The sequence below is a fragment of the Pagrus major genome, chromosome 8 (genome assembly GCF_040436345.1).
Source record: "Pagrus major chromosome 8, Pma_NU_1.0".
Lineage (NCBI taxonomy): Eukaryota > Metazoa > Chordata > Actinopteri > Spariformes > Sparidae > Pagrus > Pagrus major.
The window spans coordinates 20,079,355-20,101,424 of record NC_133222.1 but is presented as its reverse complement, the minus strand read 5'-3'; the positions used below and the strand labels follow the sequence as shown (position 1 = coordinate 20,101,424).

The 22,070-nt window shown below is 40.7% G+C and overlaps 3 protein-coding genes across 8 annotated transcripts in view; 1 reads left to right on the top strand and 2 right to left on the bottom strand.

Moving 5' to 3' along the window:
* The window catches only part of LOC141001389 (transcription factor SOX-6-like), a 120,819-nt gene extending 112,173 nt beyond the window's left edge, over nt 1-8,646 (bottom strand). Inside the window, exon 1 of one of the 2 annotated variants that reach the window (XM_073472452.1) lies at nt 8,294-8,646. The gene's annotated coding sequence lies outside the window, so the exon portion shown is untranslated. The remainder of the gene's footprint in view (nt 1-8,293) is intronic. The other variant, XM_073472453.1, reaches the window with a different exon arrangement.
* Nucleotides 8,647-11,092: 2,446 nt separating this feature from the next.
* Nucleotides 11,093-13,676, top strand: c8h11orf58 (chromosome 8 C11orf58 homolog). Of its 2 annotated transcripts, none has more exons than XM_073472039.1 (5): nt 11,093-11,234; nt 12,051-12,134; nt 12,303-12,363; nt 12,587-12,696; nt 13,069-13,676. In XM_073472039.1, the coding sequence occupies exons 1-5, from the start codon at nt 11,181-11,183 to the stop codon at nt 13,279-13,281; spliced, it is 522 nt and encodes a 173-aa protein (XP_073328140.1). In that variant the 5' UTR covers nt 11,093-11,180; the 3' UTR covers nt 13,282-13,676. The 2 variants fall into 2 exon arrangements, with proteins under 2 accessions (XP_073328140.1, XP_073328139.1); XM_073472038.1 differs by having other exon boundaries at nt 11,100-11,234; nt 12,048-12,134.
* Nucleotides 13,677-14,174: 498 nt separating this feature from the next.
* The window catches only part of plekha7a (pleckstrin homology domain containing, family A member 7a), a 151,572-nt gene continuing 143,676 nt past the window's right edge, over nt 14,175-22,070 (bottom strand). For all 4 annotated transcript variants that reach the window (XM_073471314.1, XM_073471315.1, XM_073471316.1 and 1 more), the window contains 6 exons: nt 21,914-21,996; nt 21,146-21,406; nt 16,876-17,049; nt 16,448-16,581; nt 16,193-16,326; nt 14,175-15,037 (listed from right to left, as the gene is read on the bottom strand). In XM_073471314.1, coding sequence (XP_073327415.1) covers nt 15,015-15,037; nt 16,193-16,326; nt 16,448-16,581; nt 16,876-17,049; nt 21,146-21,406; nt 21,914-21,996 — 809 coding nt within the window. In that variant the 3' untranslated portion in view covers nt 14,175-15,014. The remainder of the gene's footprint in view (nt 15,038-16,192; nt 16,327-16,447; nt 16,582-16,875; nt 17,050-21,145; nt 21,407-21,913; nt 21,997-22,070) is intronic.

The window sequence follows — 22,070 nt, the reverse complement described above, 5'->3', positions numbered from 1 at the left end:
ACCAATTGGATTCAGGCTCCGGCGGGTGGGACCACGTTATCCTGGCCCTCACTACTTTACCACAGGGTCATTTCGGAGGCCTCGCACCCCGAACCCTGCTGCCACGCCCCATTACTCCAAACCACTACGAGTGGTAAAGTGAAGGTTAGCCAGGCCGCTTTTAGAGGAGCATGACGCTTCTACAGATGGGAGGAGCGGACTCAAACTATAAAAACAATGTAAACATGAGCTCAGGATTCAATCACACCATGCTTGTTTTTCACTTGAAAATTATTATTAAGCTATTTCACTGTGTTTGGCAAGCTGAGGCTGATTATTTGGGGCAGAAGGCAAGTCTTGGTCATCTTCAAAGAAAATCAAATGGCTCTTGATTAAGAGTCATTTTCAATAAATCATGGCGATGTAAGCAATTAATGGCAATAAGGAAAAATATTCTTCAAGAGGAAACTTAGTTTAAATCACTAACTTTACACATCAAGATCAAGTTAACTGGTCGTGGTATCATAGTGATGTCATCAGGCTTAAGGGCTACAAGCTTTCAACAATAAGCCTGCGTTAAACCTTGGATGCATGAGGATTGAAAGATCTGGGCATTTCCCAAGGTCTGACAAAGGGACACTACTGAGTTGCATCATGGGAAATTTAGCTTGAGCATTTTTGGATCTTGATGCAGAATTTGCCAAGTTAAAGGCTTGCTTCGAGCTGGACAATTTGTCTCATAATCTGTCCCTCACAAGTCCTCCGACCCTTTAAAAAGCAGCACTAAGTTGTTGTAGTGCCCCTTTAAATGGTACTCAGCCAGGTTTTGTTTTTCCATTACATTTAAACAAAACATGATACTTGTCTCCCAGACAATTGCCATTGTTTGTCTTTTTCCTATCCAGGCCTTTAAACTTCCAATAACCATCCAACCGTGTTTACACAATGCATCAATATCAGGTTTTTTCTAAAATAAAATAAAACGTCACGTCTAATAGAAAGCAAAGTAAACTCTCCTTTTGTGGTTTGGAGCCAAGAAAGCATGCTACGTGTGACTTTACATGCTGCTCAGTTCATATATGTCGTGGAATGTGTTGTATACCTTAGAATGCATGTGTGTTTGTGTATAGTGTGCATGTGTGTGTGTGCTCACTGTCCGAGCCAAAGTACGCATCCACTGTAACGTGTGGTTCTAATTTGTCGGTCTGAGCAGCGTTTGCCACTTTCAGCGGCTCCCTCAAAACAGTCTGAGAGAGGCTCATGGGAGCAGCACAGGAGGCCTTTTCCTCGCCACAAACATTTCAGCACATTTCATTCTTCCTTTCCATCCTTGAACGGACAAATTCATGGTGAAAGCTTAAAAAGAAACCAGCAGCGTTGTGCTGCAGTGGCTCTCGAAACAACTTGTATTAAAAATCTTTCAACAGCAGATAAAGAGAGAAATATCAAATTCACAGGCACGGCACCTGAGAGTGATTCTTGCAACATTACAAAAACAATATTCATCAAAAGGTAGTGCAAATAATTTCTTTTGTTTGTTTTAACCTGCAGGGAGTGCCAGAGGGGTGGGGTGTATTTGTCACAAACTGCATCACACAAAAGATGAGTAAATGTAGCTTTAAACACTTTCATTTGATTGTCAAAACTTTCGTGCACCTGTATTGTCTTAAATATCAAACCCCACCCATCTGGATCTTAAGCAGGATACACCAAACCAGAAGTTGTTTGCTAATGACACCCACTTTCCCGTATTGACTCCTTGCATTATGTTAAGTACACTCCAGGTTGTTATTGAAGTTAGGAGTCATTTAGGGCGTTTACTTAGAAACATTTGATATCTCCAGCATTTTCTGATAAACTTTTCTGTGGAGTTAGGAATGATCCCCTGAAAATACATTGAAAACTGACTGAGCGAAAAAGAAGGAGAAACAGAAGGAAATTGGAAGGGGGAGGAAAGACTGAAACTCTAAAAGCTCCTGGACAAGCAGACATGCTCACATGTGATTTCCCTTTTCTGTAAAATCATCAGGAGCAGTGTAATTGCCAAAGCATCTGCTGTTCCTGCTGCAATCCAAGGCCACGATTACTGACTGACAGATAAAGAGCCACTTGAGCACCAGAGTCAGTCACCTGGTCACCCTATAGTCTTGTTAGAGATACCAAGAATCTGCAGTCTGACTGGCTGAAAATAAAGAGACTGACCACAACACTTTAATCCTGTAATTTATGTCCATGTATTAGCAAAGAATTAACTGTGCTGGATGTTTTTTCCAGGACTCCTTTTTTAGCATTTACTTTTGGCTGCTGCTCCTGGCGAAACTTAGATGTCCGTCAAGTGAAAAAAAGGAGAGAAAACAGTCTGAATTATGTCTTTTTGCAAATGAAACAATAAAGTTGCAATGATGGGATTTCCATGACCAAGCAGCAATGAAGAAAAGCATGTGAGGCTAATCGATTTTGCACGCAACATCAGAGATTCTAAAGCACTTTGTTCTATTTTTAATCAGATGCGATACGTTTCTTTAGGGGGAAGAAAAATCAACAATTAGTATCCAGATCAGGAGTAAAGAGTGTCAACATTATGTCAACCAAGAGTTAAAGATGATGCTTTGGGATGGCGGCCGACCTACCTGACCTACAATCCCAAGGCGTCAGTATTTGACGAGCTGGGAATGAGATTCAAAATTTTACATTTGACATTTTCTCAGAGAATAATTTTCTCGATCGTGATGAAAAGAATCAGACGTATTTAGGAGGCTTTCTATGAGTGAGTACAGTTTGATGTGGGTCCAAATAAAAATCCAGATCTAGCAGATTTAAATGTTTTATTTGATTTTGGATCAGGCTCGATTGAAGTAAAGGGGTCTGTTGGGCCTTGGCGGAGGTATGCGCTCTGCTGAGTACCATCCAAGTTTTTAATATGATACCTTCATTAGACCATTTCTACATATCAATTTAACTGTCACTGTTTCACCTTTAATCCACTACTGCTTACTCCACTAAAATACAATAGAAAGAAAGAATTATATAACATAATTTGAGGAAATTAATTTAAATCTATATGCTTTCTTCCCCGTTGTCTCCGATTCTAAAGGGGGACCAGCATTAGGTGCAAACAGTTCAGTGTGGTCCTGTCAGCAGAACCAGATCGATGCGATAATGTTTGCCGAGTGCTTCAAATACTGGAGGACTCTGAGGTTGAAGTTATTGTGACCACATACAAGATAAAGCCTGCTGCTCACTATTTCAGTTTCGCGATCACGATAACTTCCTGAGGATGTTAGAAATAACCTGATATGGCTTCCCAAAACTACTTGAGCATTAAAGTAAAAACTGCTGTACCTTATATTTCAACAACCTGGAGAAACGGCAGTGTTACTGGAGAGTGTGATAGTGAGTTCTTTCCACTTGAGAAAAAGTGCTCGAAGCTGCGGTTTGCCATGCAAGCTGTTCACAAATTACAAAATAAACAGAAAACAACAAAATTGCAGACAACATTCATCACCGATAATCAAAATATTACGGGGGAAAAAAAGCAAGTGGTTTAAGTTTAATGTGGATTTAAGCCACCCCTTGTTATTTTTCTCTCTAGGCAGGAGGCCAGGTTTGTGACTGTGTTAACAGTGCAGCAGTCATTTGTCAAAGGCTCTTGTGTAAACCATGCATTTGTAAATCTTACTCAGTCCCTCGCAGGTAAATAATAGCCATTGTTAATGTTGCAGTCATCACACGACGGTGACACACACCCTGATGCCTGAAGAAAAAGGAACGAGAGAAAGAAAAGAGGCGAGGGAGAGGATGAACTGCGTGAACTCAGAGCTGCTCTGTGCCACCAGGACGCCCATGAGCTGCTGGACACCCCGCCGAAACAAAGATGTCGCCTAATACTGTATGTGAAGATGCGAAATGAATGTTGTCATTAGGAGCTGGTGTGCCAGGTAAGCTATTATCTGGAGCTTTGTGAGTGGATGGTGGGGAGCAGGGTGCTGGAGAATCAGCCGGCAGAAAGGAAAGGTGGCCCGGCCATTGAAAGAGAGGATGGAGGAGAATGAGCGCGTGCCTCTCCTTATTCTCCACTCCAGAGAAAAATAAGGAATCTGTTTCCAAGGTTATGTGGTGGTGGAGAACAGAGGAGGGATCCAGAGAAGCACGCCCACCAGCAGGGCACACACTCACAGTCATGAACATACATATGTGGCAGGCAGAAAGGCCACCCAGCATAGACACACATGCAAGGACACACCACAAGAGAAATGCTTTTATATGATACACACTTAACTGTGCACAAGGACATGCATGCATACATGCACACAGGTATGCTCAAGCACACACACATCTAAAACACATTGGAGAAGACGTCAAAATGCACATGAGCCCACTTAGTCACACAGAGAGGAACATTTGACGGATCTGATTATGTCCACAATCACAGAAACACAAAAGATACAGAAAATCCATAAACACACACACCGATATATGTACACACACACACCTAAGCTTGCATTGTGGTTGAGAAACATGGGGGCATCTGCCAGCGCGTTTCAAGTGCTCATTCTCCTGGGCTTCAACCTTTCTTTTTCTGCAGCAGCACTGCAATTTGGGTGTGCGTTGGGCCAGAGATAAGTATAGCTGACTAATATGCACTTAGGACCCAGGGAGAAATACTTAGGGCTAAATGTTTAATTTGTGTTTGTACAACACATGTCCAATTTGGGGGCTGGTGTCTTTTTCAAAGAGCCCGACAACAAATAATTAGGAGTGTCCGGATCGGCCACAGGCTCAGAACGTCGGAGTGACGGTTTTCTGATGAAGGTGAACGACATCTTCAAAAAAACAACATGTGGAAACGCTTAAATCTGCGACACAGTGGTCAGATGGAAGATGGGCGTTCAGCTCAGCAGACAGGGTAAATAAAATAACAGCAATGTTAAGGAGGTGATGCACCCCAAAACTGTAATTAGATGTGATTCACAGTCACAATCTCAAAATTCAGTCCTCCATCTCCTCTGTTCCATCATCCTTCATCTCTCTCTTTCTCTCAGCCGTCATATCTCTTAATCTCTGGTCTTTCCCAGCGGCTTGTGCCCTCTCTCTGCCACTAAAGAGTCCCTCTGTGCCACACCAAAGGAAAAGGCCCCTCCGAGTCCAAGAAAATATATGCAGCGTATTAGAATAACATGTGAGTAATGGATAGATTTCTAAGTATGAGAATTAGATCCTGCAGGTCGGCCTCGCATTACATTTACACCAGTGTGCACATTTTCAGGGCTCAACGTTGAAGGCAAAGTCAGAGAAATGGATGTTTTCAGAGCGGAATTTGGTTTAAAATGAGTGCTTTTTAAAAATAGATAAACATGTGTTGATCCTGGAAAAGAAGAGTGAGCGTGTGTTGTGAGAGATGTAATCAGAAAACGTATTTTCCTATATCAAATCAGAAAATGGGATCAGAAAAAAATAGATAAAATTATTATCTGTGAGGCTGCAGGCCTGTAAATTATGATGAATTTCATTTCTACCTGAGCAAAATGTTTTTTTAAAAATACTAAAATTAGAAGGTTGTAATCAAGATGAATCATTTTGTGAATTATTTCAATTTATTCTATACCACAGGTGGAGATTAATACACATTTGCCACAGAGAAAATAGTCATTTTACGCACAGCTCATGTAATTTTATGTCCCTGACAGAATCACTATAGACCACACAACACAGTGACCGGCTGCTGTTTTCAGGCTTGTCCGCCTGTTGTCAGCGCGGATCCCCACCGAAGAAGAAGAAGTAGAAGAAGAAGAAGGGGGGAAGAAAAAAAAAAAGAAAGAAAATCGCTGCAGGTCTCCCTCAGACAGCGGAGAGAGCGCAACCTTGCAGCCCAGGACAATGTGCTGAATTGGCAGCCTATATATAAGTCTGCCATTTGGACACTCTAATGCCACTTTACCTTATGAGGGAACTTCAACCCGCAGCACCTGCTCAAAACAAAATGCCATAGGAGATCAACTTCTGCGACCCCCCTGCTCGGATTGTTTTTCAGACAGACACTCTCACTTACAAGAGAGGGGGGGTCGCTGGTCTATAAATTGTTCTGCCAGAGTCCAAACAATTAAAACAACTTGTTGGAAATTGTGATTTACTGCGCAGGCCGCTGTGGGCAGGTCCGAACGGGCAACTGGAGGATCTGTCAAGTCGGGCAATTATAGCTTTTGAACAGAGGAGCGATTTGATGCGCAAACAAAAATGTGGATGCGTAAAACAATTAAAGCTGCTGCTGGAAAAATGCGCTTTCATGCTTAACACCAAACATGAGATCAGATGGTGAATCTTTCGGACTTCCTCTTTCAAACTCATTTCGTCCAGCGTGTGTGACCCTCCTCTCTCCCCCCTCTCGCTCTTTTTCTCTAAAAGCTCCTTATCTGCATGCGAGCAGCGGCTTATCTGAGAGGTGTAGCGTGGCTCTAAATATGGGGAACACCCTATAATGACCCTATCAGCCTTATCCAGGCCGTTGTCGTGCGCCTTGTCCTCCTGTACCCCCTGTCACATCCTCACCGTGAACCCACCAGGGCAAACTCTGACGCAGGAGGCAGACCCAGCTGATTGTCCGGGCTGCAGGCTCCTCACTCCGGAGAAGAAAGTGTCCCTGCCTGTGTGCATGGCTCAAGTTCACACACCCGCAATTAACTCAGCGCTGTCACTCTATCAGGCTGCACGACTAACAAGTGAAACTGGCACATTTGATCACAAAGACGCACGGTCCGAACTTCCAGCATAAGAGACAGACAATGATCGCAAAGAGGGAATAAAAATAAACTTACAAGTTATTTCTCAACTCTCCCGCCGTGCTGGGACACTGTCCTGTATCCCCCCCCCCGCCCCCCCCCCCCCCCCCCGGTATTGTCTCCCAGTGGGTCCGTGTTGGGGCTCCGAGTCTATTTTAATTTATGACTCACGCATTCTTCCAGGGTCAGCCTGCGTGACCTCCGGGGGGAAAGTTAACTCGGGCCCTAAAGACGCCTCTTCTTTTCTCCCACTTTTCTCTCACTCTCTACTGTCTATTTCTGTGTATTATACTCCGACACATGTGAGTGGAGACGCGGGGCACCACGGACTCGCAGCCGGCTGAAATGTGAGTCTGTGGAGGTGCAGCAGGAGGAGGACGGGGACGCGCACGGGGACGACGGCGCTGTCCGGCAGAGCGATTATGGACAGAAGGCTACCGCTGTGTGGCCGAGGAGGAAACTACTGAGAGCCATCCCACTGACTCCAGAGGGTCTGACTTCAGGAGCCTTTTCATTTCTTTTAACTAAAAATAAAAAATAAAAAATAAAAATCAAACTTCAGTGTCTCATGTTCTTGCATTTACTCCTATAAATACTGTCCTTGCACAGATTTTTTGCGCATGACGCTTCAGAAACTCCTTCTTAATATCTCTTAATTGGTTCTGAGCATTTATAGCCATTTTTCGGTGCTTAAAAACTGCTGGAACATTTATGTTAATTGTGCGTGACAGGGCTGTGGAGGATGGACCCTGCTATAACCACTTGCACAAAATATTTGCATATTTTATGGCTGAAATTAACCCTGAATATTCAATTTTCTATGTACATTCAACTGGGAAAAAGGGAGTGGAAATGCATTAATTTACACGTGTTTGGATATCAAATGTATGCTCATAGAAAAAATCACAGATTTTATGTTGTAACTGTACTTTTTTAGCCTCCCATCAGCAGCTTGAAGATGAGTCTGTGATGCAAAATCAGAACTATTTGTAAGGTTTTTATAATCATGTTCAGTTTGATTCTCAATTCACAACCACACGGTTTTTATGTTCTCATTACACACTTAACATTGGTTATTTTATAGAAAAAAATTATATTTGTTAATTTGCATGTTTATCAAAGCTAAAACGTAATTAACAATAATTGACAATTGACTCGTGATGTTGCTTCTTATTATTGCTTATTGTTTTATTATAAACCTACTTACTTTAATGCCTTGGTGTCGAAGTAGGATATGCATAAATTAATATATGAAATATTTAGTTGTGTTTTTTCATGATACAGAACGTTTTTAAAACTACAGTCTTATGTGAGTGAGTTTTTGCAGGTCACGTAGGGTCGACCGAGTCTAATCACGGTCCAACTGCAGGTTTACAGACACTGATGCCCCCTGAATCTGCTGCTGTCATCGCTGTTTGTTGTGAAGCACAGATAAGCGGAGTGCGCACCTACTTTTAAAAAACAAGCAGCCCGGAGGACGCGCCGGCCGGCTCACGGTCCCGGCGCTGTCCACATTGATGCAACAGGACTTCTCTTACCTGGAGTCACTTATTCGTCATTCGCTGCGTGTTTCTGGGCAAACTTGAAGGTTGTTGTGGCGGCGCGATGATCAAGAGTTTCAGCGACGAGACCAAAGTCAGTTCAAACAGCCTTCAAATCCCGTGCGTAAAGTCACCATCGCTGGAGCGTGTCTGGGGCTTTGGTAACTCCTCTGTTTGCGCTCCGCCGAGGATCACAAAGTGAAATAAAAACACTTCGGCGTCGTTTTCAGAGGTGCTGCTGAGTCCCAGGAGCTCTCGTTCGGAGGATTTTTTTTTCTCAAAAGTAGTTAAAGTTATTTCCCGTCCGGCACAATGTGGAGGTTAAGTGAGAGTGCGGGACAGTGTCGGGTAAAGAGGCAGAGGCAGGATAACCCCTCCTCTCTCTCCCTCTCTCTCTCTCTCTCTCTCTCTCTCACTCTCTCCCTCTCCCTCTCCCTCTCTCTCTCTCTCTCTCTCTCTCTCTCTCTATTTATCTGTGTCCGTGTCTCTGTCTCATTATCTTCACGTCAACGTTTCATTAAAATACAAAAACACTTTATTTTCTTTTTCTCTCTTAATCCTTATTTCAACTTTTCCGCTCATCTCTGTCACCTTTTCTCTGTATGTTTGTGTGTATGTAGCCTAAACGCACTTGTATGTGCGTGCGTGCGCGTACTGGTCACCTGCTCTTAGCTGTCACTATGAATACTAATTGTTTAATATTAATTGTTGTTTTTATTGCTTTAATTTTACTGGGGCCACTTTTTTCTTACAGACATTTTTTTTCTATGTGACAGAAATCACCACAGATTTCAAAACACACATGAAGTGCAGTCGCATCTTCGTTTCTGTTCATGATTGTGGAGAAACAAATACATGTAAAGTTTTCTTTGTGCTAATATTTTGAATTAAGGAATTCAGCAGTGGTGATCAAGCATTTAAAAAACTTTTCTTTTTTTTTTTTTACAAAATAATTGGGTATTAAATTAGATGTATGTGGTAAAAATTAAAAAAATATATTTTCAAAATTGTCCTCTCCCTTCTTCTCTGAAGCACAGCCGATACTGTAAAGTCTGGAAACTTGGATTAATCTTCATTTTGCACAAGAAATAATGAAGTGAAAAAAATAATAATATTTGCTGAAAATCATACAGGAAATGGTTTGAGCTTAGCTTGATCAATTGGACATAACGTTGATCGTATAAAAAGGGGGCGACAAGCCCAATCACAAACTTTTCGTTCATTACCTCGATGATTGTGTTGCAGAAATTGAGTTTTAGCGTCCTGTCAGAGGTGTGAGCCCCTCTGGGCTCTTTTTCTGTATTACGCTTACTCTGGCGCCACCTTTTGGCGGTTTTGGTACATGTCATCCAATAGAGGGTTCATTTTACACTGCAGGGCCACAGAACATGTCGATGGTGAAATGACAAAGTGAAATAAACAGATAGCCTAAATGTAATTTAATGAGAATAAGTTACAAAGTAAAAGGCCTACAAAAAACTAAAATATCCAAACTCAATATTTGATTTAATGACGCTCCAAGCTGAAATAATGGCGCCAGACAATCAAATCATCCTTTACTGATATATAATCTAAAAAAAATCCACATTTAGAAGATTGATTAGGTTATTTTTTTTGTTGTTGTTCAAAGCTGGAGTATGGGACGAGTTCACATGCTGCTGATTAAGCCTACACCCTCCAGATAAACCTCTGTATTGTGCTGTATCCCAGAGTTTTAAACGTGTCTGTGTGAACACCTGTAGCTGCAATTTTCCTCTAAATAATACAACTCACAAGCTTAATGCAGAGAAACCTAACAGCCACAAGGGGGAGACAATCGTTTCATACTCCAGCTTTATATTTATTTACATTTATTTTTTTCCTCAGTTGATGAATCAAAGACACTTCGAATCAGGCTTACAAGGGTAAGATAAGATGAGCAGTATTTTCTAATACACACTTTAGTTCATAAAATAATTAGGCTTGCTGTCATCGATAAAAGTCCCTTAAGCTCCCTGGCGTTGGACAGTCAACCATTAGTTAGCCTAATGAAGCACTTTATTATGTAAATTAGTTATTCAAGTTAGTTAGATAGTTGCCTACTTGCTGAATGAAATCAAACACGATGTAAACAAAACATTTCCACTTGTGGTCTGACAGAAGTAGCCTACCTGTTCCCCCTCCGTACTTCTGAGGACTTCTCAGTGCTTTGACGTCGATATGTGACCATGTTGTTCTACCTGTCAGTTCCAACGTCCTTAGTCAGTTCAATACGACACTTCTTCTTCTTCTTCTCCCTCTTCTCCCTCTTCTTCTTCTTCTTCTTCTTCTTCTTCTTCTTCTTCTTCTTCTTCTTCTTCTCCCTCTTCTTCTTCTTCTTCTTCTTCTTCCTCTTCTTCTTCTTCTTCTTTTGCTCCTTCTTCTTCTTCTCCTTCTTCTTCTTCTTCTTCTTCTTCTTCTTCTTCTTCTTCTTCTCCTCCTTCTCCCTCTTCTTCTTCTTCTTCTTTTGCTCCTTCTTCTTCTTCTGCTCCTTCTCCTTTTCCTTCTGCTCCTCTCCTCCTTCTTCTTCTGCTCCTTCCTCCTCCTCCTCCTCCTCCTCCTCCTCCTTCTTCTTCTTCTTCTTCTTCTTCGGCAGCTGTCATCCTTTGACACCTCCTCACATAGACATATAAATGTAAAATATATTTATATGTCTATGTCTCCTCATGCTCTCCTCAGTTTTTTAAGGGCGATGTATTAATTCCACCGGTGAGTGGCGGCAGAGAGTTGATATAACTGACTGCAACACTAACGAGGAAGAAAACGGAACAGGAAGTGACGACACAGAGGCTTGTTGACAAAACCAGCTAGCCTTTGCTAAGTGGTATGGTATTTCATTGACATTTTAGTAAAGCTTTCGGTCATAATGAGTTCTCCAGAGGACAGACATGGGACAAAACGACCCGCGTCTCCAAGTGAAGTGAGTAAAATAATAAAATGTTATCGTAATGCGTAGATGAAGGCAATTAATGACATCGACAGCGTTAGCGTCACGTTAGCGTGCTTGCTACCTCAAGGCTTCAAGAGCTTTGTCATGAAATCTGAACACGTCTGTTGTCAACATAAAGTTTACTCGCCTTTTTAGCCTGACTCTAAAATGTACTGCACGAAACATGCCACACATTGTTCTACGTTGTGTCAAATGTGGTCAAGACCAACAGGTTCGTTTTAAACCTATAGTCCGTTTGACAATGTTGACTGGAGGGTTTTACTCAGCAAGATTGCTGACTGGTAGTCTCACATTATCCTCTTCTAAGTAACCACTGACGTTATATGTTCAATTGTTAGTACATAGCATACAAATCACCATTACTGTGTTAAAAAAAAATGTTTGAGCCCGTTTCTACAATATTTTATCACATATTCATACACTATAACTGCAATGTTTTTGCAAAACCAGTGAATGATAGTTTTGCTGTTGTAAAGAAAAAAATATCCTTAATGTTTGTTGTAAAGATCATTTCGCCTCTCTAACAAGTGTTTTAATGATCAAATTGTGTATTTGCATTCTGCAACCATCAGGGGCTTTCATCCTCCACCATATTCTTTATTTTCTAATATATTTACATATTGCTTTGTTTTGGGTGCATGTTACAAACCGTTATGCCAATATTTGAGGTTTTATGCTTCATGAACTGCTTTGAAAAAGTAATTGTGTAAGTAATGAGTGTTATTTTTAAATTCTGCTCATGTTGAGCGCATGAGTCCAAATGGTAACAATGTTTTGCCTCAGCAGGATGGGTCCACCCAGTGGTCATCAGCTGATCTGGGAAGTAACGAAAGGAAACAGAAGTTTTTACGTTTGATGGGTGCTGGCAAGGTCTGTTTTCTGTATTGTTGACCACTGCGCTTTCAGACCACTTTACTGTGGGCCTGTAGTCCATAGCATAAAAAACATTACAGTTTTGTTTGACAAGTACAGTCACTCTGAAACTTCTAGAGAAGTTGTGATGAATAATATAAAATTGGATTTTTTTTGGTTTTCCAGAAAGAACACACTGGTCGCCTCGTCATTGGTGACCACAAGTCGACGTCCCATTTCCGCAGTGGTGAGCTTCTTTAGTTTGCTTTTGTAAAATGCAGCATTTGTTCTGCTAATGTGAGACGTGTCCTATCAACTGCCCCTTTGCCACTTACCCATGCTGCCTCATCCTTATGCCCAATGCAATTAACCCGGCTACCCCACTACACATCCGCCGCACAGATCTATCCATGCATGGATAGGCCTGTATTGGCTGGGTGCGCCTGCTGTTACTGGTGTCTCCTCTGCAGGGCAGGAAGATAGAAAGATGAACGAGCAGCTAGAGATGCAGTACCATCAGGGTATGGATGGAAAGCTATCGGGCCGGAACCGGAGACACTTTGGCCTGGGTTTCAGTGAGGTGAGGTGTCTTCCAGGGTACGGGGAGGAGAAGTGCTGTCTCTAATGTGTCAAACTATGTGTGCAGAGCAGTATGTGGCTGGTAGTGTGCAGTCGTTGTTTGTTATGCAAGTAATACGCAAACAAAAACACTGAACAATTTTCCAAAGTGTCATGACAGCATTCTCTTTGAATTCCATAGTCAGGCCTTAAAGGAAATGATAATGTTTGAATCTATCAGGATCACTACAAAATGACAGGTCGTCCCTTTGCCTAAGACTAGATATTCACCAAAATTCAGGGGCATCTGTTTACAGTCTGGGGTTTTAAAATGTGTTGTCAAACAAATGAATGTAAAAAAAATAAATCTTCTCTTTTTTTCTTGAACCCACAGCCTGAGCCGTCTCCTCCCCCACCTGTGCAGAATCAGACAGAAGCAACCGACCCAGAGAAGTCCTCCAGTGAAGAAGAACCCACAGACACGGAGGACAAAGGCTGCAATCCTAAACGGAAGGAACAGACCTCAGAACAGGCCAAGCCCAGCTCAGACAGTAGCGATGACGAAAAGAAACACAACTACAAAATGGCTTTTGTGAAGTCGGCATAGGCGTGCGGGAAGAGTTAGTTTTTGTAATCTCAAATTTGTACATTTTGATGTTATTTGTTTAATTAAAGGCGATCATCATTTCAGACCTTTTTACTGTGTAGAAATTTGCTCTCTACACACACACACTCATCATTGGATGACATCCTGGTGTGCATTTTGTCAAAAAATTAAGTCTGCAGGTGAAAACGTCAACTTTTGGTTGAGTTGTGTTATATCATGTTAAGATGGCCTTTAGTCCAGGTTTTATTTAGTTTGAACATTTTAACAGTCACTGAATTTGCCACAAATTGTGTTGAATGAAACAGGATTGCTTGTAATTCAGCATGATTGGTATATAAATTGTACATCTTGTGATTTCTTGTTTGAAAACCAATAAAAGCAAGTGTCAGTTGTAATGTGTGTTTTGTCCTTGACACTAGAACTACATTTGTCCTCAGAAAGAGGAAATGGTTTCTGTGTAAGGCTGTTTTTGCATTCTCCATTATGATTATGATTCCTTCCTTGTGAAAAACTTGCAGTGTGTTTGTTTTCTGCAGGAAAGCTCTCTGACCAAGAAGCAAATGCAGATTTATTCACACCTTTAGTGTCTGAAGGCAGCATTGGCACTGGTAATTAGTGCAATAGTTCCCTGAGAAATGTAATGTAGTGTAAGTAGTGTAACATAATATTCAGCTCAGGAAACGACGCCCAAAATTCTTTTTTAAATCAAAAATTAATCACAAGGAGGTCCCTGCACAGCACATATACAATGACTTAAATTATTTTCAACTTGACTACACCTAAGTAAATGAATTATTAACCTTTAAGGTTTATTCAACATGCACCAACTGCAAACTCAGAGGCCCTGAGAATAGGTTCTGGAGAAAAACAAATGAGTGGACCTATTTTAAAAATGTTTTGTCAGACATTGTTTATTGATTACAAGTGTGCGTCCTTATATGTTCTAGCAGTTGAAACATCTTCCAACCCTTGGAAACTTTCTTTCATTTTCTGCACAGGACAGGATATAAAAGAATATAAAAAGACAAAAATGCATATCAGCCTCATGTAACAACACTGAATAACCAATCAAATGCAAATATGCCTTTAAAATGAATATGTTTAGATTATCCTGTTAGTCTATGTTTACTACTACTTTATACAGCCTATGACAGAAATGTTTGTATGAGTGCATAATGGACCCAAACATGTTAAGCAAACGAACAACAAATGTATTTGTTTAATATTTATTTTCTGTAATGACTTTTAATTATTCAAATATTGTAATGCATGTGAGCCAACTGACAGGACCGTGATCAGTGGGTGACAGTGCTAAAGACAGTAGAAGCATGTCAAGCCAAACAATGTAATAAATAAATGATTCATGTCAAAACATTTCTATTTTAATCCGAGCGTGTTGACATTGGCTTTCATTTCACTCTTTTTTTATTCAGTCATAAAAATACAGACCAAACAGCAAAACAGGTAATTACATTTAAAAAAAAAAAAAGCAGTTCACTCGTGTTATAAATTATTGTTACACAATTGTGCAATGTAAGTGCAGAAGCAAGAAAACTTGATAATATTTCAAAACTCTGATCAAAACCTTTTAAAAAAAACGTGTCTTGTTCTCACTCATAAAAAAGCGACTTGTTACAAGTGAATCAATTAGTTGGCACCTGCTGAAAAATTATTCGATCCTTCCCCTTCACAAAGAATCTTTTCTGTTTTGTTTCGTTGGTCGTTGATGTGGGTCAGTGCTCTGCAGAAGCTCTCGCTGAGTGGAAGAAAACACAGTGAAGAAAATCAGTATTTCTTGTTGTCAGGACATCAGGTGCAGACACAGACTTAAATTCAAAAGGGTGTGTATGCAAATCAAACACTTATTTAATTTGCATAAGAATTTTGATTTTAAGATTGTAACAGTTTAAAGTTTGTGATACCTACAGGAGATTGGGCTCAAATGTTATTTGCAAATATAATGTGTATCTAAACTGAAATAATAGGAAATCAAACCCATGTGAGCTACGCTGCTTTAATACAGGAGCCACACACAAACCACTGTGCATGATCCTGAAAGAGTTCAATCAAGTATATTTTTAAAAAATTGACAGTGAACACAAACACACACGCACCAAACACCAGTTCACAAAGAAGGCCGCCACATTTCACCAAAGCAGTCCTGCCTATGCCACACTGACCATAAGGACAGTTGAAAGGAACCCAAAACAAAGAAAAGCAGGTCTGTGCACAGATTTGTTTCAGAGACAGAAATAAAATATCAGGTTAACTTGCAACAGAATTTTATCTGTGGTTCTTTTGAGATATTATTTACATCAGCAGATTTTAAAGACAAAAAGTGACTATTTCTCAGTTTAGGTTTGAGACTCCTTTGCCACGAATCTGTGCACATTCCTGAACCAAATCAAACAGCATATACTGAAACACACAACACAATACAAACCACCCAAAAAGGGAAATGGCAGGTATACCTGGACCAGACATGCTCACGGACTCTCCAGCCACTCAGTCCCTGCACACCAGGGACAACGACAAATAATGTGTTGCTTGTCTGAGATCGTAATCTAGGATGATTCCTGCTAAATTTACACCACTATACCACCATTTGTAAATTAAGAATGTATTTTGACTGCAGCTTTATTCTTCAACAACAGATTGGTAGACAGGTAACTTTAATAGCAGCTACTCCTGCAAATTCATGTAGTGGGAGAACATGTTTTATTTATTTTAGGTTTAAAGGAAACGAGGACATTTTTGGTGAGTCTTCTTCATGAGACTGTTTTAGGGCTGATTTGTTTTAAGGGTAAAGGTTAGGGTTATAAAAAAGGAGAAAACATGTTTTATAGCTGCAATGGTTTAGTTTTAGGGGCTGGGGGATGCATGATGTTAATGAAGGTGTGAGGGCACTAACCTGCGACCAGTTTGCTCTTGCGTGAAGCCTCGGAGGCCAGTGCTTGGGACACGTTCATGATCCTCTCCTGCTGCTGTAGAGCTGAGTCCAGCTCACTGAAGTCCAGCAGCGATGACGGCTGTATGTTCTGAACACTGTTGAAAGGACACAAACACTCAGGACTACAAATGGACAGAGACACAACCCAGTGGTAAAGTAGAACACCAAAAACAAAAAACAGCCCAGCTCCAGTGTCATTATTTGAGAGCTTCCTACCTGGACTTGGCCAGGATGTTCTTGATGCGCTCAGCCCGGCGGAAGCGTTCCTCCTGCTCCTCTGGACTCAGAGGCTCCTCAGAGTCAGACTCTATGTAGCGCTCTGGGATGGGAACTTTCTGCGGTTTGGACAGCTGCATGTTGGACAGAGAGGTAGTCAGTCTTATAGTCCCATATGTTAAGGATGTGATGCCAAAACTGTCCTGTTTTCTTATTTTTCCTTTCTTTATACGACAGATATTAAAATAATTTGCTAGGCAATAATTATAACCTTTTCCACAATGACAGTAAAGAATTCCCCCTCAGGTATTAATGCTATGTTACACAGCTGAACCTTTTCAACTAAAATTAAAACCTTTAAAAAAAATGTTAAAAACTACCACGAATTTAAGACAAAGGTAGTTGGCCAAGCAGATGTGTGTGTCTACCTCCCGGCTGATGTCCAGGTCATAGTCAAAGGGCTCCACATCCACCTCTTGTATGCGTATGGCCGTCGCCTTCACCCACTCATCTGATGCGATCCTCCCTCTCTCTTTCACTTGATTCCACCCTTCATCGCTCTGACCCTCTGCCAGAGGCCGCTCCTCCTGCCAATCAAACACCTGTGAGGGGGCAGGAGTCAGGATTACCTAGCTGGTCTGGTGACTGCAGAAAATAGGTTTACTGATATCATAACATCAGATATGAGTCTTTCAGGAAAGATAAAGTAAATATATATTAATCATAAAACCTCAGTGTTTTGAGGTATGTGTTCAAAAATGTTTTGGATACTTTATATGATTAGAAAATTGATTCTGAGCTATTGATATCAGTAAAACAAGCAGATTTTACTGGAGACAAAATGGTTACTGGTTCAATTACTCAAATTTGAATGCTTGCTGGTATTTCTCATTTACATGATAGCAAATTGAATATCTTTGGGTTTTGGACTGATGATCAGAAAAAATTGCATAATCTTGGGCATTTTTACTTTTTCAGGCATTTTTTGAGCAAAAGATTAATCTAGAATAACATCTGCAGATAAATCAATAATGAAAATTGTCGCTTGTTGCAGCCCCTAGTATTTTACAGACAGTGAAGGTTAATAAAAATGACTTACAACATGTTTTTACCTGTCATAAAGCAAAAGCGAAAAGGCATGGAGCAGAGGCAGACAGGGCAAAAGAGAGTAGTGGCAATCTCTTTGTGAATTAAAAGCAGTGCAGCTTCTGGGTAAAATATGAAATAGCACTGACAATAGCACTGTGGTAAGAGGAAGGAGGTCATCTCCACCATGGTCTCACTAGTTTTAAGATTCTTAGCAAGTTGTTTCAATAATTTATATATATTGTATATTGGTGTATACAGCAGTATTCAGCACTCGTGCCCCTTTTCCACCATTAAGGAACTGGTTTCATTCTGGTCCACACACCTAATTTTGAACCTTTCGGAGGACTTTAACCAAAAATAAATTGGTTCCAAAAACCTGAAAAGTTGGTTCCCAGCTTGATCTAAAAACAATACAGATTTTCCTTAACCTGAAGGGGAAAATGAAGTGGGCGTGTCATATTCTACAGGTCGTTGTTACAATGTCTCCGCTATAGGCATGGGACTATATGAAGATTTAATGTCACGATTACTCTGCCCAACATGATTCATGATATTGTCCTGACAAAAATATTCTTTAACTCTTAAAATAAGTAATCATAAATCATTAGGATCATCCTGTACAAATAAAGGATAAATAAATGTTGGTAACTTCATCTAACTGTTGTTCTTCATTTGGATTCTGTAGTATTTACAAATATTGGATTTAACTTGTGTTTGATCGACTTATTGCAAGTATTTCTTATCGAGAAAAAATCTTTGTTTGTCCCATCCCGACTCCATTGTAAACCAGAGAAAACACGGGCTGGTTTGCACAAAGAATCTTGAACAGAACTGTTAAAGAACCAGAGATAGCTGGTGGAAAAGCGGGCTACAGAAATGCCAGAAAGGCTCTCTAGTTAAATATGTAACGTCTCTGCAGTGGGTCGTGCCTCAGGTAGAGGGAGACAAACTCTGAACTGAATGGAAATCAGATATGATGTTTAGTATTATCACCACAGAGCCACAGAGCAGACCCACACACATGATTAGTTGTTACTGAAAGCTGTAATTACACACATACCACATCCTCCTCTCCAATGTACTCCAGCACATTTGCATCTATAAAAATACTTTTATTCCCTCGTGTGTACTGTGTGTGTGTGTGTGTGTGTGTGTGTGTGTGTGTGTTGACGGGTACTTGTGAGTAATCATCCAAGGAGCATCAAAGCCATGCATGCATCCTTCCCGCTCCAGTTGTCTGCAGCAGGGTCTGATCTGTTGCTGTGTTCACATGCTCTGACAAACACTGCATCCCATGCCTTGTTGTGCTCAGGAGAATCAGTCGCACACAAAAGGACAGAGAGAAAGAACACCATGCAGACACAGATTCATCAAACCCCCAGCAGATTAGGAAGAACACAGCCAAGAGGAGGTTCAGAAGCAAGAAACTCTTTATTGTCGAGTGCAAATCTCTACATGATAGAAAAGAAAAGGGAAAAGAGTTGTGCGTTGCTTCTCATTTACATAGAATTAGGTTCTGATTAGCAGTTCACGTCTCTAAATTCTCTAATATATTTCTACTCTTCAACTGAGCAACCTCCTGTAACTATTTTCTCTTAGATCTGTTATATTGTATGTAGCTGTGGAAGGATAAAAGCAATCTAGTGGAAAAACTTTCAAGGTTAATATTCGTAAGAAAAACAAGGAGCGGACAGCAGCTCCACGGAGAACCAAAACTGTATGTGGAGTATGACAACCACATTGATTTATCTTCTACATGTACAGTACTGTAGAGATTATTTATCTACAGTAACTTCACAGTTTTGATTATTCATTAATTGTTTCAGTAATTTGCCAAGTAAAAAAACTGCCAAACACTTGCAGATTTTTGCTGCCTTCTCTGTTTTATATCATCGTAAAGTGAATATCCCAACTTGAACTGTTGTTAGCTATTTTTCACCATTTTTTGAGATTCTGTTGGTAAAAAGACACACTGATTGAAAAAGATCCCAAATTGTCTAATATTTCCTCTGTGTTGCTCCTTTCTTACTCTTCCCACAGATTCCCCATGACAAAGTTGTCCGCTCCTTATTTACATTTATTTTTTTATTTTTCTATTGCATTTCAGCCCAGTTGCTTGAGCCTGTCCTGTATATTATGATGCATAAAACAGCACAGCATAGGCCACTTAAAAGTACTCAGATATGAGTACAGATTCTCTCCCCAACTCTAATTGTGGCAAATGTAATTATTAACCACTGTCAAACGATAAAAATATCCTTGTAGTCTGTACAAGAAAAGGCTGTTTTAATGAGGATGTTAATTCAAATATAAAAATGGTGTAAACGTGTTTTATGCTGGTGGAGTAGAGAAAATAAAATATGCTCTGGCGTTTATGCTAATATGCATTAAAAAGAAGTGAAAAGTAGTAGCAGAGGATTACAGCCTGTATTGCTCACTGTTACAGCGAAATTTGATTTCAAGGATTAATGGGAAATGTGGTCCGACTCTCACCGCAGTCTGTGTGTTAGTCTGTAATCATAATACCAAACTGGTAGTTATTATGTGACGTGATCTTAATGGAAGACTTTGACATTTTAGATTTCACTGTATTCCTTTTTTCACCCAGGCATGTTAGCATTGTTAGCATTTTTTACTGAAACCAAGGGTCAAATGTCAAAGCGTTCCTTTAGCGGGTTAAAACCAACAGAGTCCCTGCATCTTCCTGACTGAGTTCTGCTAGTACACAGAACAGCAACCTTAAAGTTAGCTCTTGCATCATTTCTATGATTCTGAGGTGGAGATGCAAGCTGCAAACAAACCATGATTAAATCAGATGTTGATTAAGGAGGTAAATTTGGGACAAAGGCAAAAAAGATCATCAGCAAAACAAGGCACTTAGATTTCATTTGAGGAAAAGAAAGAAGGGAGGTGTGATCATGATTTTTGCCACTAGCATTGCCTCTTTCTTCATTTCATCAACCTGAATACTTATTTTCTCTTTTTCCAACATTCCCTCTATATGCTCTATATACCAAATCTCTACAAAATATAACTGTACAACTGTATACTGAAAATATCCCTCAGTAAATAAATAAAAGTGTACAAGTACACAGTATGTAGATGTACATAAATGGGCTCTTCTCTCTACTTTCTGGTGATAAAAATAGAGAAAGGAAGGCAGAGTGATGCCTTCCATTCCCTTCTTTTCTCAATGGATTTACATTCAGAATTGTGTCAGTGAGGTCCCACCAGGGGGCAGTGGTAGCAAGGGGTTAAAGTGACCCCTGAACCTTTAAAAAAAATGTATTAAACAGAGAGTGACACTGTCCCGGTCCAAAGCTAGCCAAGATTTCCCCACAATCCCATGTGCTCTTTTTGTCTCCCATTGGTCTTAAAGCATTAACCAAGCTAGCTAGCCAGCCACAGTCAGTCCCGCCCTTTAGCTTGTTAGTGCTCACAGCTAACGTCAAACAACCATGGGTTACACAAGGCAGAGAGTGCTAGCATGTTAGCATTCCTGCTAGGTTATTATGTGGCAGGAGGCTGGAGGGTGGCATAGCAGCAGTGGTGGTGAACATGGTGCTCCCTGTGTCTGCTGCTGCTGCGCGAGGATGGGGGGTAACGTACGGAGGCAGAAGGATCTGAGGTGTTGGAGGGCAGCCTGGAGGAGGAGGAGGAACGCTGGGTGGTGACAGTGGAGGTGGAGTGGCCCGTGCAGGAGCGTTCGCCCTGGCTGAGGTTCCTCTTGCGCTCGCGAACTAGCGCCTTCTGGTGGCGCTTCATCCGCTCCAGCTGCTCCTCGGCAGTCATCCGCCCTCGAGTGCTCGGGAGCTGCAGGGCTTCTGTTGGTGAGGACAGACGCTCAAAGGCACTCTTAGGTCTCTCCGGCTGAAAAAGGGAATGAAGAAAGATGGAAAGAGAGAGAGAGAAGTAGGACAATTTTCCCAGTCCATAAAGAAACACTTAATCCTTTAGGTCATCAAAAAAAGACTGGCTATCACTCACACTCAAAATCAACAACCTGCATATCAAATGCTATCAAATACCTAATATTTGTATTGCATGTCAATAAATTGTTCTGTAAATATTTCTAGATGTCTGTATATTTCTGTATCTGTATGTGAATATGTGGCTCATACAAATATTTAATAATCACATGCTATACAGACATTTTAAATTCTATGATAAGGTATTATTTGCAACACATGAGGAAGTTATTGCTGTATATTATTCAGAATCTTTTACTATGGTCAAGCCTCACATTTAAAACCCTAAACTTGCCAGTAAACATACGATTGAAACTGAATTTCCTTTTTTTTTTTTTTTTAAATACTGAGAAACCCTACATGTCTTCAGCTGATCACAGGTACCTCCACTTCTGATATCTTGACTCACCCTTGCTGCAGAGCTCCCGGGGGCTCTCCTCAGGGTGACGTAGGACGAGATGGAGGTGGACTGGTTCTGTCGAGACGATGAGCCTACCAGACATAGTTGAGCATCAGCATCAGCAAAGTTTGTTTTAGTGTTTCATTTGCAAAGTGAAGAAAGCAGC

Bases quoted from the DNA above. Each gene is read 5' to 3' on its own strand.
- c8h11orf58 (XM_073472038.1), top strand. From the start codon at position 11,181: ATGAGTTCTCCAGAGGACAGACATGGGACAAAACGACCCGCGTCTCCA. The intron at 11,235-12,047 runs GTGAGTAAAATA...GTTTTGCCTCAG, and splicing joins GACCCGCGTCTCCAAGTGAA to CAGGATGGGTCCACCCAGTG. The intron at 12,364-12,586 runs GTGAGCTTCTTT...TCTCCTCTGCAG, and splicing joins GACGTCCCATTTCCGCAGTG to GGCAGGAAGATAGAAAGATG.